Source organism: Microtus oregoni, unplaced genomic scaffold (genome assembly GCF_018167655.1).
Source record: "Microtus oregoni isolate MIOR12 unplaced genomic scaffold, Mior012 000002F_ref0000024, whole genome shotgun sequence".
In the NCBI taxonomy this organism is placed as follows: domain Eukaryota; kingdom Metazoa; phylum Chordata; class Mammalia; order Rodentia; family Cricetidae; genus Microtus; species Microtus oregoni.
In genome coordinates, this window is record NW_024543061.1 from 77,081,444 (window position 1) to 77,098,238 (window position 16,795).

Below are 16,795 nucleotides of genomic sequence, written 5' to 3' on the forward strand. Positions count from 1 at the left end.
AGAGAGAGAGATTATTGTTGACATTGACTCCTAAATTGCATTTCTTGGAGAACTTGTCTGAAGAATGCTTTTGCCACAGGGGCTCATTATCCATATACTCTGTGAGTGGGCTTTGATAATTGCCTGCCTTCTGTAGTTGATATATGTGGGGGTGCTCTTGATTCTGCTACCCAGATACACCTGATATATTAACCAGTGACTTGGAGATGGCCTCAAATTTGGACTTTGTTTGGGAGTTTAGTTCTGTGAGCCGAGGACTAGAGCTGCTTCTCTGGCCTTGTGTACCAAGTATCCATGGGGCATCTCTGGTTTTAACTACTGAATGGTCCAGACACTGCCATTTTCTGGTCCAGTGTGTTCAGTGCAGCAGCTGGGGTATTGTCTGTGTCCTGTGACCACAGCTTCATCATCTCCGTCTTTCACTTGCTCACCGCGTTGCTCTCTAGGCTTAGTTTGTAGCGCACACACTAACAACGTTCTAGTTTCAGTGTGAGGGATGGCATTCCAGGAGCAAAGCCAGCATGTCTTCCATTTCCTCACATGAGCTGCGCCCGAAATTCTGGGAAGCTGGTCAATAATCTGCCTTTTGTTATTTACTTATTTTTGTAAACACAAGAAAAATGGGAGCTCTCCCAAAAGAACTTATTTTTGTTTTCCTTTATAGAACTATTAATAATAATAGCTCATCAGAAAAGCTATTTCTAAATCTATAGATACTTTTTGGGAATGGAATCACATAATCCATGATCTAGTTCTGCTGTTCCCAGGTTGTTTATTACAGAGAGAGCCCAGAGACACTTACAGCAGCTGGGTGCTTTTGTGGCTTTTGTTTTTAGGCTATGATTCTTTAACACTTCAATAGTATTGGCAAAAATGTGTGTGTTTTATTTCTTGTGGGTTTTTTACTGCTGGGTGATTTATAAAGCCCATCTCTATTTTACCCTTACAAGTTTAATTAATTGCTCTGGCGAATGAAACCGTGTTCTTGAACACTTTGTGACTTTTTTGGTATGAAAGGTTGCTGTACAATTTTATATTAAGTGTTTTACTGTACATATAATTATCTTAAGCATTATTTTCAGGACATCCTTGTGCAGTGTTGAACATCTCTGGCACTCAGAGATAATTGCTTAGCTGTGTTCGCTAGCAATTATTTTTAAACTCCCTTTGGGTAGCAAGAAACAAAGAAAAATTGCTTTATGACTTAGGCAGGAGTTGTGGTGTCTGAAGAAGACTTGGAGCCTCACTCAAATCAGCTTTATATGTGTGAGATATACTAGCATGGTTGTCTACAGTTAGAACAGAGCTTTTCCAGAAAATGCTGTGCACTCCCAGCTGCCGTGAGGTGGACAATAGAAAAGCTGGTGCTCCAGTTCCTGGTGATGGTGGGGGGCCGGGGAGGGCAGCACTGCAGGAATAGTCTGTCAGCAGATGTAGGGAAGGGTTCGCCAGTGGTTATGGAGTTAAGAGCAGGAAGCTGTGGTGAGCTGTTGCATGGTAGGGAGCCTGTCGACAGCAGTTACGTGCTGCATCTCAGAAAGCTAAAAGAAAAGTTTTCAGTGCTTTCACTGTAAGGAAATGACAAGTGTCTGAGGAGATAGCTATGGCTGCTTTACACAAATACCAAACAAAACATACATGCCTCAGAATATCTCATGGTACCCCGTTAACTGGTGCAATTTTTGTATTTTTATTTATCAGTTTAAAAAATAGATGTAAAAAAGAAAAAAAAAGCAGCAAAACCACAGTTCAATCTGACTCTTTCTGCTTCTTGTCTACCCCTTGGGCCCAAGCTGTTGGTGCATACAGGCCTCTGCTGGTGTGTGAGACTGGGTTCTTTGAGCGCGGTTGTAGACACTCAGCCCACACGGCCTCATCTGTTCTCCAACCAAGAATGATGGGGAGGCTGGGTTCTAACTTCCACTTCTCACTAGCATGGTGGTAGTGGGAGGGACCCCAGGGACAGGCTGGAGACGACTCCTGTGAACCATGGGAAAATATTGATTAAGGACCTGCAATGTGATCTATCCTGAGCTTCTGGAACACCCCCTCCAAAGTCCTGAAAGCCTCATTATAAGTCAAAACATTTATTATCAGATTTTTACATGACGTCACCCCGCCAGCCACTTCTCGGGTGCATGTGTTTTGTTAAATTTTGCATTATCCTGACTAATCCGCGGCCATGGTGTTTGAATTCCATTTTCATTTGTCAGTCATCTTTTATAATAGCCTTCCAAATTATTATTTTTTCTGGTACGTGGTTAGAATTGTTTTTTCCTCCTTTCTCTTTAAATAAGGAATTCTCAGTTTTGTAATGTTTGAATTTTTAACAATGAACATATATTACTTGGAAGTGTGTGAGCAGAAAAAAACATAACAAAGACTCTAGAGTGATGAGGTATGCAAAGACCTGGCGTCGGGGCTGCGCCGAGGACTGTTTATCATAGCCAATGTCTGCAACCTTAGGCCTCAACAACAGGGAGATGATGGAGGACATTTTTCATCTGTATGATGGAAGATTGCATGGCCATTAAAAATTGTGTCATAGACCTATATGTAAAAACATAGGAAGCTGTAACATAAGGGCATATAAAATACATTCCATATAAAACCATGCTTTAGAAACTTTTAGCATCATAGACTGGTTGGTGGTCCCAAATGCCCTCCCATAAGAAAAATACTTAGATTCTAAACAGACTATAAAAAATACCAAATTTAGTTTTAAGTTTTAGTTTTGAGTAATTTTATTAAACTTATAGAAATCTGCAAAAATAGTGAGCTGAACTCATGTTTACGTATCATGCAGATTCTACTGGTATAAAATTCTATTACTTATCTTTTTGACTTTTTTTGATTGTGTACATACATACACATATGTATATGTAAATGCATACATATATACATATATGATACTGATTTGAATTTCTGTTGAATATTTATCATGTATTCTCAAGAAATGAAAACAAGATTACACCAAGCCAGAGTACTGTGTTATGTCCAACATCAGATGAACAGGCTCTGTACAGATTTTTCAGGTGCCCGATGGTATTGTTAGGTCTACATCTGTCATTATGTATCCCTTTTACTTCTTCACTGGAATGGCCCTGGTCTTAAGAGTACAGCCTCTGTTTTTTTTTTTTTAATTTATTTATTGTGTACACCGTAGTCTGCCCACATGCATACCCGCAGGCCAGAAGAGGGCACCAGATCTTATTACAGATGGTTGTAAGCCACCATGTGGTTGCTGAGAATTGAACTCAGGACCTTTAGACAAGTAGGCTGTGCTCTTAACCACTAAGCCATCTCTCCAGCCCCAGCCTCTGTTATTAATAATTTCTAAGCTGTATTTCAGGGCCTGCAGATGTAGCTCCATTGATAAAGTGGTTGTCCAGCATGCATGGAGCCCTAGGTTTGATCTACAGATGTTGCTCCATTGATAAAGTGGTTGTCCAGCATGCATGGAGCCCTAGGTTTGATCTACAGATGTTGCTCCATTGATAAAGTGGTTGTCCAGCATGCATGGAGCCCTAGGTTTGATCTACAGATGTTGCTCCATTGATAAAGTGGTTGTCCAGCATGCATGGAGCCCTAGGTTTGATCTACAGATGTTGCTCCATTGATAAAGTGGTTGTCCAGCATGCAGGGAGCCCTAGGTTTGATCTCCACTATCTCTTAAAGCAAGAGTGGTGATGCTGAAGTCCTAGTAATAGGAGGTGGGGGCAGGAGGACTGGGTTGGGGGTCACTCTCAGCTATAACAAGTTGTAGACCATTCTGGGCTACACTAGACAATTTCAGACACACACAGAGCCTCAAGTTCAGATTGGTTTGGAGTTTTCTTCTACTAGGTTCAAGTTATGTGTTTTTGATGGGAATAAATGCTGAAGTTTGTCCCTGTTCTTTGGGAGTCACACGTTGTTAATCTGTCCACTTCTTGAGGACGTTAAATCTTACTGGGCTAGAATGACTTCTGCCAAATTTCTCCAGAATTAAATGAGGAAGTTTTTTTTTCATTTTAATAGGTAGTTAATATAGATTATGAACAGAGATCCTTTCAGACTGTTAATATCCCAGTTCAAATCCCACTTTTATCCGGAATTTTACCATCTGTTGGTAATTCTTCAGTTATTATTCCAGTAGTTGTTGCCTTGTGGCAACTCATAGTTACATCATTTCTTCTAAACTCATTATCCCTGCCTGCCTCCCTCCTGTCCTGCTTCTCTCTCTTTCCCCATTCCTTCTCTCCTTCTTTTTTTGCAAGAACTCATAGATTTCTTTTAAACTTACTTGGCAGTAATCTTTTACTATCACTATGACATTTTCATAGTACACACACTCATATTTTACGCGTATTCACACACAATACTCCTCCATAGGCTGCCCTCCCCTTAGTCTCTCTCTGCTTTCCAGACATACATATGTCTCTATAGAGAGACCCACGTGTCTTTCTCCCTGTTCCTCTCCTCCCTCTTTTTTCCCTTCTTCTTCCTCCTATAGTCTTCCTTCTGTGTTGCTGGTTTTGATACCGTCTGACATTTGGCTAGTGGGAGCTACTTCCTGCCAGCTCCTGTGTGCTTTCAGTGTTCCCTTCGTTGAACTTTCCTTTGTTATACAAGATAATCTGGTCTTATTTTGACTTTCTTCAAAGCCTTTACCCTATTTTCCAAGGAGCTGTGATCCTTTCATTGAAGAAGTTAAGATCTGGATGCCAGATGCTCTCAGCACTGTTAAGATGCTGTTGTTGCTAGGTGCACATAGTGGTCAGATCTCGCAAGTGTGCAAATGTAAGTGTAGACACAGCATTTGTGAACACATCTATAGCTGTGCCTCCATCTGTCTGTCTGCCTGCCTGCCTCCTTCTATGTGTGTGTGTGTGTGTGTGTGTGTGTTTTAGAGCTCTTGAATTCTCTATTATGATTTAGCACCTCAGGTATTACCCTTACACCCCCTCCCATGTTTGTGTCCTTCTTTCGTGTTACTGAGAAATTGGTTTCCATGAATATATGTTTGGTCAATGACCTGCTTGGTCAATGTTCACATGACAGATCCAGTGTATAACACTTCTAAGACTCTTTGAACACCTCCCTGGCCCAATACTGCTGGCTCTACTCAACAAATTCTGCTCCGGAGTTCCCAGAAATCACTGGTTAGGGTGCCTCTCACTTTCCATGGCAGACTAAGTCCCTCCTCATCCTTCAAGGGTATCCCAACCCCACTGTGACATACTAGTTCCCTGCCTGTCTCTGCTCCTCTGCGTTAGAGATCTGCCACAAGGTGGTTTCTGGGTTGTCTTTCTAAGTCAGTGGCAAGGCCGGCACTCTCAGTTCTAACCGCTTGAGCTTTTAGAGTAAAGCAGTGCTTAATCTTCATTTTCTGTGTGCCTCTTATTAAAGGTGGACATGAGAGAAACATAATTAGTTGATTACCTTCATAATCATCCGAATAATTGCTTTTACATCTATTCTCAGAACTTGAAAAATGGCTGTGAAATGAAGAAAAATGGAGGAGCTTGGGAAGTTGGGGAACTTTGTCAAGTGACATAACTAATTAGCAGACCCAGGGCCAGGCAAGTCCTGATGTAAACCTGGGAGCGCTGCAGTGCCTTGCTCTGCCAGAGGGCTGCAGAGAAGGTGAAACTTGCGTGTATGTGTGTGGGGGACACATGAGAATGAAGGGTGTGCATGCATGCGTGTGTGTGTGTGTGGGGGGGACACATGAGAATGAAGGGTGTGCATGCTTGCGTGTGTGTGTGTATGTGTGCGCGTGCGTGTATGTATGTGTGTGGGGGACACATGAGAATGAAGGGTGTACATGCATGCGTGTGTGTGTGTGTGTGTGTGCGTGTATGTGTGTGTGTGTGCGTGTATGTGTGTGTGTGTGTGTCTAGGATAACTGGGCAGCCTAGGAACCCTCTGGTCTCTACCAGTACTAAGATGATTAGTGGCAAATGCCATGACATCTGGCTTGTTTTCTGGAACTTGGTTCCTCATGTTTCTGTAGCAAGCACTTTATCAACTAAGCTATGTCTTTAACCCTCAAAAATGTTACTATATGGAAGGATACAAAAATAAGTACTTTATGTTCTTGAATAACTGTCTAACTTTCCATACCCTGGGATGAAAGCCAGGATCTGAGTGTCCGAGTGTAAAGTGAATAGTTAGGCTAGATGAGAGCTGGCCTCTCTTTCGAGTCCAGGGTTTGATTACCTTGTGCAGTTCTTCCACGTGTTTCATTTGTAGTATGCACTTATGTGTTTTGTGTGTTTGTGTATATGTGTGTGAACACATATGTACCTGACTCGCCAGCAGAGCTATTTGAGGATGTATAATCATTTATGTTTTTATGTATTTTGTGTGTTTGTGCATATGTGTGTGAACACATATGTACCTGACTCGCCAGCAGAGCTATTTGAGGATGTATAATCATTTATGTTTTTATGTATTTTGTGTGTTTGTGTATATGTGTGTGAACACATATGTACCTGACTCGCCAGCAGAGCTATTTGAGGATGTATAATCATTTATGTTTTTATGTATTTGAGTGTTTGGCTTGCACGTATGTCTCTGTACTGTGTGCACGCCTGGTACTCATGGAAGTCAGAAGAGAGCATCAGATCCTCTGGAACCGGAATTATGGATGATTGTGAGCCACCGTGTGGGTGCTGGCACTCAAACTCAGATCCTCTGCAAGAGCATGCAGTGCTCTTAATCACTGAGCCATCTTTCCAGCCCAAGGAAGTACAACTTTATTCAGAATCTGAAGACACATATGGATAGGGATAAGATTTTAGGATCTTTCCACATTGCGCCCTTTCACGTCCGAGATACAGTGTAACTGGCAGCTGTGTTACAGAGGTTTCAAGCGATGCACAGGAAATGCTCAGGACTTTGAAGGGAAGATGCTTTGAAAACTTACGGTTTCTTTATCCTTTGAATAATCGTACCTCAGGGAGAATCGTGTTGGAAGGGGCATCTCTTCCTTTATGTCGTCATTGGTGACGTCATCCACCCAGATAGTCCAGCAGCTATACAGTAGAAGCATACCATATTCTTATCCTTTCCTTGGGGGTGGGGAGGGGAGAAGGGGTGGAAATCTACCCGTCTCTTTCCTCTTACTTCACTCACTTGTACCCTAACGCATCTGTTGACTGTGGTAAGATGATTTGGGTGTGGCTGGGTTGTATGTCCGCCATCAAGTTCTTTGACCCACGTGTGTCATGGTTTCCCAGAGTCTATCGCTAACGTCAAGATGCAGTACATAAAGCTAGCTGAACACTGCTACTGCTTCTCTGTGGTTTCTTCGGCATAGGCTGTGCTCAAGTGGTTGGTTTGTCTTGTATGTAACATTTGTAATTCTCACTGTGGTTTCATAAATCTTAGGACAATTCTTTATTTGTTTTAGCCTGTAAAGTTATTTTTGCCTCTCTGGAAAAATGTAAGGAAAATATGGGAAACTATTAGTGAAGAATAAATACCTATGAATTGTCCCCTTCTCTTGCAGTCACATGGATTATTTAATTGAATCTTCCAGAAATACACAAGCAAACTAGCCCCTCTACATAAATAGTGTAGTGAAAAGGAGTAGTGGTAACACACTTACACAACTCAAAGTAGCTGTGCCAGCTCCAGAGTCTTCTGTTCAGAGGAGAAATGTTGCGGGAGGTCCTTCCGCTCCTCCAGCCAATAGCCGCTGAGATACCAGCGGCCACTTCTCTCTCTCTCTCTCTCTCTCTCTCTCTCTCTCTCTCTCTCTCCTCCTGCTCTGCGACTAGACTCCTTCCTGATTGCGCAGAGGGCTGTTGTTTGGGACGGTGATCTGTAAGTTTTTTCCCCTTTAAATAAATACCACCCTATTAATCATAGGATTCTTTGTGATTTACGCCTTCATCAGAAAAAGAAAAGAAAAAAATCATGGGCAGAGCGATGCCTCAGTGGTTAAAGGTTGCTTAGGCCTATAACCAGTTCAGTTCCTGGGCACACACGGTGGGAGAACCAAGTCCCGTAGGCTGTCTTGCAGCCTCCACCTCTGCATAGGCATGCGATAGATAGAAGCCTGATAGACAAAGGAAAAAAGATGATATATCGCAAACTTCCCCCAAGACTGTTTTCTTATGTTCTTTCCAAAAAGGTTGTATTTTAGGTTCTTGAAGGGATTCCGACTGGAGTGGGAAAGAGATAGGGTTCGTGCAGTAAAGTGTTTGAATACACGGGCTCAGGTTTGAGTCTCAGCAGGGCATGGCGAGACTCATCTGTAACGCCAGCCTTGGAGAGACAGAAGCATGCAGATACTGGGATTCACTGGCCATCAAGGCTAGCCAATCGGTGAACTGAATGTTCCATGGAAGCCCTGTTGCAAGGGAATAAGGCACAGAGTGACAAAGAGGGACACCCAGTGTCTTCCACCATCCTACTCAGCCACCACACGTACAGAAATTAGAATAAAATCAAGCTATAAGATATTTGGTCAGGAATATATGCTATTATTATTTCATGAAATTAGTAAAATGATATGGCAAATTAGAACCTTGAGAGTGGGAGGGTACCACGGTGCAGATGACTCTTGCAAATCCCTCCCATTTGGGAAGAACGTATGTACCCTCCAAATGGTGATGTCATGAAACACACCAAGGTTTTCTGGTTAATTTAACTACAGGTAAATAAATCCCATGTTCATTAAAAATTGTGTATTTTCCCATAGACATGATCATAATCAGTCGCTTAAGAATTTTTATTCAAATAAAAGTTCACTTCAACAGAGGCTGTAATTAAATATTTTTCAAGATTTTGTCCATACAGCAGAGTTTCTGGTCCCTTCGGGGAGTGGGTTGGGCTGTGGAATAAAATATGATGTTTCTTAGACATCACAAGATGGAAACTCATCTACCAAAATACCAAAATACTAAATTTTATAGTGATGTTTAAGCTGTTTGAGAATTCACATGTCAGGCAATATGCAAAGTACTACACACACACACACACACACACACCCCTTTAATCTTCATAATAAGCCTGTAAGGTATGATTTACACTCTGAAGACAGGACTATGATGGAGAGAAATGTTGCCTGAGGTCCGACCGGAAGTGATGCAGCTGCCTTTCAGCGCTCCTGTCTGCCGTGAAGCCTGCTATCAGGGTAGTAGCTTACTGTAGAATTTTAACTCGAACGTTAACTTTGGGTTGGCGTTTTGGATATTTAGGCTATAAGTGATTTTACCTGTGGCTCTTCAAGAGCAGTGTTCTCTTTAGATCCAGCGTCGCGAAACATCCCACAGCCACTGTCCTGAGTCGTAAGGATGTCATTTGTTACTGCCTGGTGTGGGGTTATGATTGAAGACATTCTATATAGGTGTCATGGTGGGCACTTAAGGCAGACGGCTTTCCCACAAGTCAGGTGAAATGGGCAGGGGGCTGGAGCTACATGGTGGTGTCCTCAGACCTTCTGTGGGGACAATCTGGGGATAACAAGCCTTCTGTCTTACCAGGCTCCTGTGTGTAAAACAGCCTCTCCTAAGACACACGGCCTTGCCCCTCGTAGTAAGATTTTCCATTTCCTGAGTTTTGCTAGTCAGGTGGGCCATATGATAGGGAGCTACAGCAAAGATCCCTATTGTCATCTTCAGAAGACTGTTACATAGTTTTTCTGAAAAGTTTGATACCCATATTGGTTTTGTTTACCAACTATTTTGTTTTTTTATTTTGGGTCTTATATATTTTTATATTTATATTTTGTATTTATACTTATCTGACTGTATTTTGTTTGCTCATTGGTTTCTGTCACCTTGAACTGCTCCTTCAATTTTATTTTGTCATGTGTCTATGCACACGCCTTTGTCTATCTGTCTGTCCGTCTAATCCAGTAAGCAGACTGCTTTCAGGCACTGTTTGGAGCTCTAGAAGGCCTGAAGGGATCTAGGGTTAGGGTCATTGGAAGGCCACAGCAGAGCACACCTCTGCCAATAGCTTTCTTCATATGTGTGTAGTCTTACCCTGCCGGGCACTTCACCTCTAGGTCTGGAATATGCGTGTGAACTTTCCTCATAGTGGGCAGCCTGTTCTTTCTGCGCCGTTGATAATTTCCCAAGAAGGATCAGCTGTATATCCTAGCAGGAGCCCCTGTCGCCTCTAAGTGGCATTAGTAGGAACCCCAGGGTTCTTTTCTCTAGCTTGGGAAGTGCTATAGTAACTATATGAGTGGCATTTATATGAGATGAATTTGTTTTTTTTTCTCCCTCAGGTCATAATCATATGGAAAAGGTATAGATTATTTATAATTTGCATGTTCTTATAATGATGTTTAAGAAGCTTTATGACTCTAGAGCCCTAGGCCAGCACTTAGAAACAGGTTCATGGCGGCAAACCGGGCATTCCTTGTCGCAGGGTGTGAACAGTAGCAGAATGCTGTAGGTGATATTAAATTGGGGTGATGGTTAGGAAGGGACAAGCATTTTACGTCTCCTCAATCTGAAGTGGGTTCCTCTGGCTCTGAAGGCTTGCCAGGCACTTGCCTGCTTTGTAACCACCTCAATGATTTTCTTCTCTAGCCCTCTACGACGAGATCAGCCAGTTTCGAAAGGCCTGCGGGGAGGCTCATCTCAAAACCATCCTAGCCACAGGAGAGCTCGGCTCTCTCACCAACGTCTACAAAGCCAGCCTGGTAGCAATGATGGCAGGTGAGTTTTATGGATTCAGATGGGGTTCCGGCTGGATTGATGGTTTCAGGAGAAAGGAGCAAATGAAAGCACTTGCGTGTTATTGAAAGTGCTAACCCCTTGGGGGGCAACTTTTGTGTGTGTGTGTGGGAGGGATGAGACGTTTTGTGAATGCATACACAGAGTGAAGTGGGCAGAGACTTTTGGGCTTCTCTCCACCTTTCTGTTTTTTGTTTGTTTCTTATTTGCTTGGCATTTCTTTGCTGCACTATCTTTACCTAGCAGTAGATGGCGCTCTTGTTAGCTATTTGCCTTTTGTGTGATTTGATTTTTCCTTCTTCAGTACAGGCTGGGCAGGAGTTCTCTGTGACTTAAGAGTTGAGTTTTTCTCCTAGATCTGCCTCTGTGATTTCTGAAGCAGCCTCTGCGATTTCTGAAGCAGCCTCTGCTTTTGTCCCTGCACATATAAAGAAGAATTACTGTGGTGTTGGCTTTCCTGCTTCCACATAGATGTAGACTCATTGCTTTGCACACACAGCCGATGTAGCCACCTGTGGACCTTCTAGTTGGAGCTGGGCTGTACTTTCTCACTTCCGCAGCACCCGCGATTCTGCCTAATGTTTCCCCGGACTCTGCAGAGATGGCCCTGTCCTGGGCAGACCCTCCCTACTGGATCACCTCAGCTCAGTTCGCTGTCCCTACTTTTGGCCCCTTCCAGTCTTCCCACCTTTTTGCTGTTAAATGATCTTTTCAAAGTGATGATTTGATTTTGGCCTTGCTTTGTTGAAAATCTTGCTGTCGGTTCCCTTCGTCTTCTGATGGAGTGGAACTTTCTTGCCTGCTCGCTTGTCTGTGCCTCTGTTGTCTTGTTTTCCCTTCACCCCTTAGAATCCGCCGTGTAGGGTGACTTGGAGCTTCCTCAGAGTGCTGGCATCCAGCTCCGTTTCATCTTTGTGTATGTTGGGCTCCTTGCCTTGAACATAGCTGTCCGCCAACATAACTGTCCTCAGCATGTTTGGTGTCAGTAAAGCCACACCAGTGTCGAGAAAAATTCTCCTCTTGGTTCATCCCCTGAGCCCTAAATCCTTTTGGTTAAGTCTCCATTAGGCTGCATGTCTTATTGTGCTGGGGTGCTAACTGAATTTTGAGGGGTCCTGCACTGGGATGAAGACGCCAGGTTTCTCTGGATCAGGCCATCCACTGTGGTTACCCTGTATGTGTCTATACTCCATGTGCCTTTTGAGGCCCTGTTGGGTCTAGTGGATGGCTCCCTGGAACTCACTGACAATCTGCCTGAGGCATCAAGGGTGCTGCTAGGGCCTGGTCGCTGCTGCTGGATGCTGTTGAAGTCGGATGCTATTTATGTCTTTTATCGCAAAATCTCTAACATTCCAAGGCTAAGCAGGAATAGACTGTGCAGTGGCTCATGGGATGCTGGTGTTCAAAGGTCCGCAGCAGCAAAAGTCTTGCTGTTACTCGGAGGGACTGTGTGAAGGCCCTCAGTGTGTGAGCTGGACATGCGGCTGCCTTTTGTGCTCTTTGACAAAGCAAGAGATTGTCAGACCCAACAACAAAGTACAAGTCGAGGCCACCTTCTGGGAACCGCAGTCAGATAGGCCGACAGCCTCTTGAGGGTGCTGCTGTGTCAACATGGGTACGAGGCACAAACAATGGGGTCACAGCTGAACTACCCTTGAGGTGTCTCTTACCCCAACTGTGACACCATCACAAAGAAGGTATGTGAGTTCTAAAAGGTCAGCCAGTGTCCTCTCTGCACCTGCCACTCCAGGGAAGGTAGCATTGGCCACCTGCATCCACCCCACCCAGGGAAAACTGCATAGAAAGCCGCCTTTGCCACTTTCCCCTTGTTTAGTTGGCCGCTGTTGTCTGTCTGTTTCATTCCATTGTTTACCTAGTCTGTTGAGGACATAGCTGTGGGGTCCATCCACAGGTTCATCTTCGGTTTATTCTTATGTTCGGACCATAAGAAGAAGAATATCCTGTAGTTGGTGTAGAACATAATGGGCTTCAGGCTGGAATTTTCAGACAGACATTGTCATTGGAGTCTGTTCCTGCTGGTTTTCTCCACTACTCTCTTGTCCTCCCTCCCCTCCTGCCCCTTTCCTTCCTCCTTACAGTTCATTCCCCTCTGCCTTTTTTAATGTGTACACTCACGCACACACACACCACATGCGCACACACGCATATACACACGCATTCTATATCTGAGAATTGCTGTCTCTTGCTCTTACCCTCCTTGTCTTTTAGACCTCTCCGCCTCCCATGTGTTAATAGTTGCTCTTCCGCTTTCATAGAAGTGTGTGAGTCCTTCCCATAGGAGAGGAAGCTTGTGACTGAGTAAAGTCCCGTTGTGCATTTACTGCTTTTTCCCACCTAGTCTGGCTCAATTCTTCGGCCGTCGTGAGTAAACATGAACGTGCTGATGTCTCTGTTTGTGCGACTTTGATTTCTCTGGGTGTGTACCCAGGAGTGATACAGCTGCATTGCACAGTAATCTGTTTTCAGTTTCCTGAGAACCTCCTTCCTGGTTTTCATAGGGAGACCACACTAGGTTTTCCGGGGTGTGTGTGTATGTATATTTCTGGGACTTGAAACTGGGTTCAAACTGCACATATCCTAGACAGGTGCTGTTCCATTGAGTTCTAGCCCAATTGTTGACACACCAGTTTTAATACCCTTGTCTTCACATCATCTCTGGGCTCCATGGAGAAACCTGAAATCCACTGATTTTCCTGAGATTGCAAAGCTCACACACACCTGTAGTCAGTCGTGAGCTCCCATTTACGGACTTCTCACTTGCAGGGCAGCTGTTCCTAAGACTCTGTGCTTGCTCTTATGAAGGACACGGCTTTCAGTGGTATAACATTTGCCAGATTCTAGCCTTTTTCCTAACCTGTATTTATCCTGTCATTATATATAAATGAACTGTTTTTCAAACATTTTTAAAATTTAGTGTTTTTTGTATTTTTGATTTAGTTTTATTACATAATGCACAAAATAATCCCAAATAAAAATAAGTTACTTTTCTTTTTTTTTTTTTTTACCTAAAAAGTGAACCTCACTGAGGTAAATTTATAGTAATTGAAATTTGGGTGTTAAGTGTACAGCGGAGAAGTTTTGACAGTATGCAATTGCCTGAAGCTACATACACGGTCCAGAAGCAAAACTTCACCACCACCCAGGTGGATTCTGAGTGACTGTCTTAGTCACTATTCTATGGCTGTGAAGAGACACTAAGGCCAAGGTATTTATAAAAGGAAACATTTCATTGTGGGCTTGTCACAGGTTCGTCCTGGTTGGGAGCTTAGTGGCAGCCAGGCAGGCATGGAGCTGGAGCAGTAGCTGAGGCAGAGAGGGAGAGCTAAGGACTGGACTTGGCAAGGGCTTTTTTTTTTTTTTTTTTTTTCGAGACAGGGTTTCTCTGTGGCTTTGGAGCCTGTCCTGGAACTAGCTCTGTAGACCAGGCTGGTCTCGAACTCACAGAGATCCGCCTACCTCTGCCTCCCGAGTGCTGGGATTAAAGGCGTGCGCCACCACCGCCCGGCTTGGCAAGGGCTTTTGAAACCTCAAAGCCTACCCCAGTGACTCACCTCCTCTGACAAGCCACACCTCCTCTGACAAGGCCACATCTCCCTCCTCTGACAAAGCCACACCTCCTACTCATTCCTGAACAGTACCAAACACTCAGATCTAAAAGGCTACTAGGAGCTGGACCGTTTCCCTTCAAACCACCGCAGACCCCTCACGGCCAATCCCATGCTTTCACCGGCTTCCTCAACTCCAGAAGGACTGATCTGAGTTTATCAACATCCTTTGGCTTTGTCAGTTTAGAGCATCGCGTAGTTCACATTGTAGGTGCTACTCCCCAAAATAATAACCACGAGACTATAAGTTTTTGTGCAGGTTTTCCATTGCCACATAAATATGTTGAGCTGCTGGAATTCTGGTTGTAAAGCTGTGTAGGAGCTCGTCTCAATCTGATGCTGTGCCATCTGCAGTTACAGCTCATTCTTCAGCCTGACTATGGTTCTGTTCTTTTCCCATGTTAGTGCTTCTCTCCTGACAGAGTCATGCAGGGGTTTTGCCAATTTTATTAATTAGTGTGTTCAAAGACCCAACTTTTGACCCTGTTTCCTTTCTGTTCATTGTTAAGGCGTTTTCCACTTTCCTTTGTAAATCCACCTGTCACGTAGAGTGTTAAAGTGCCATTTAGATTGAATGCTTTAGTGTCTAAATGTTTAGTGTTTTTCTAGTACCTGCACTTGGGTCTTCTGTGAGAGCAGCGTATGTTCTTAACCACTGTGCCGTGTCTCCAGCCCCCACAACTATTTTGTCAGATACATTTTCTGCCCCATCCTCTCTGTCTTTCCTTCTAGGACCCTAAATCTGCAGGTATAAGACTGCTTGATACTGTCCTATAGGCTGCTTAAGTTCTTTCTCCTTAGTGATCATCCTCACCCTCCTCACTGGTCTTAGTAGTGATGTTCTTCAAACAGGAAATTAGGAATTAAGATGCTATTAACATGGATATTTATTTAGGTCCCTTATTCTTTATTTTGTATCTCAAGTTTGCTTTTAAACCCACTCAGTAAAATTTATGCCACTGTACACATTTGGGTTTGGAATTTTGGTTTGTTTGTTTATTTGAGATTGTGATTTAATTACAATATTCCACTCTTCTACTGAGTCTTTGAGCTATGTTTTCCTGCATGTCTTTGAACATATTTACAACAACTGATTTAAAGAGCCTATCTGCTAACTTGAGTTTCTGAGTGATCTCAGGTTTTGTGTTTTCAGCTTCCACTTCATGGAACCCTCTAGTTATTAGTAACCAGTAAGCAGTCCACCAGTGTTCTGATACATCTGGAATCCTCCATCAACACTTTTGCCCCTTACTTTAAAATTAAATTGTTACAAGTCTGTGATTTACAGTCACCATAATTTTATGGTTTTGATAACTGATTATTGCAAAAGCGGTTCTTCTGGAGAAAGAATGAGTGGAGAAGCCTAAGTGTGTTGGTGTGGTACTGTTGGCCACCGTAAGCACAGACTTAGCTAACCACGGCATTTGCATGCTGGGTCAGCGCTCTGATCCAAAGGCCTTTTCCAAAACTTGGCCTGAATTGGAGTCTCCTAGGTACTAGTATCAAGTGGCCAGGGCCTCTGAGAAGTTCTCACGCCTGCCCGTATGTGTAGTTAATGCCATTCCCACAGGTGTGCGCTAGTGTGGTGTTTGCTCAGCCCCTTGTGTTTCCTTCTCCGTCTCCCGTGTGCTTGTGTGTGCCTTTCTGCCTCGCTGTGGAGCAGCACAGCGGCCCTCACCGACGCTGTGTTCCTGGACACCCAGCCTCCAGACCTGTGAGCCAAGTTAACTTGTATCTGATAGGTGCTGTGTGCAGTGTCCCGTGGCAGCCTCAGAAAGCAGATGGAGAATCAACTAAAGGGTTCCCGTCCTACTTTTGTGTGAAGCTTATTGAGTATTTTTTAAAAATATTTCTGGTGAAGGAGTATAGTCAGGAAGATCTGGGCTCTTGTTCTTTCCCTGCTCTACTTGACCTTCTGCAGTTAAATTAATGTGATTATCAAACAATCGAATTAAAGAATGAGACTACGTTGTAAACTGTAAGCCAATAACCTTGCAAGTGATTGACATCTCAGCACGGCTTCTGTACTATCCTATTAGTAAGAAAGGAAGCCCAACTGATCTTTCTACCAGGCTGTTACAGGCATTCAGAGTATCGCTTTTCAAAAGGCGTTGACTGTGCCTCCAGGGGATATGTGATTTTCAGTTGCGCTTTTCTGTACCCATCCCACCACCCCAGAGCTTGCATTTAGAGGGTTGTTGAATTAATTTTGGATATGGACTCATTAGAAAAGAGAGCTATAAAAGGAATCCGGCTAAGAATCACCATTAGTTGTGATCTGTTAGTTATCTTTCTGATACAGTTCCTGGCCTGTGTACCTGTCGGCTCTCTTAACTCCTGTACTCTGAAAGCCCTAGCAGACATGTGAGTCTTCCAACAAGCGGCCAATTGAAATTATCACACAGCTCTCGATCGCCAGGTACCTGCTAGAGAAGTGCAAATAAACTTTTAAAAGGCAGGTAAAAAGAGCAGTTGATTTCCAGC

The 16,795-nt window shown here is 43.6% G+C and overlaps 1 protein-coding gene across 1 annotated transcript in view; it reads left to right on the forward strand.

Moving 5' to 3' along the window:
- Dera (deoxyribose-phosphate aldolase) overlaps window positions 1-16,795 on the forward strand; it is a 95,046-nt gene that overhangs the window by 39,543 nt on the left and 38,708 nt on the right. The window contains exon 6 of the mRNA XM_041639363.1: window positions 10,539-10,667. Within this exon, the coding sequence (XP_041495297.1) occupies window positions 10,539-10,667 (129 nt within the window). The remainder of the gene's footprint in view (window positions 1-10,538; window positions 10,668-16,795) is intronic.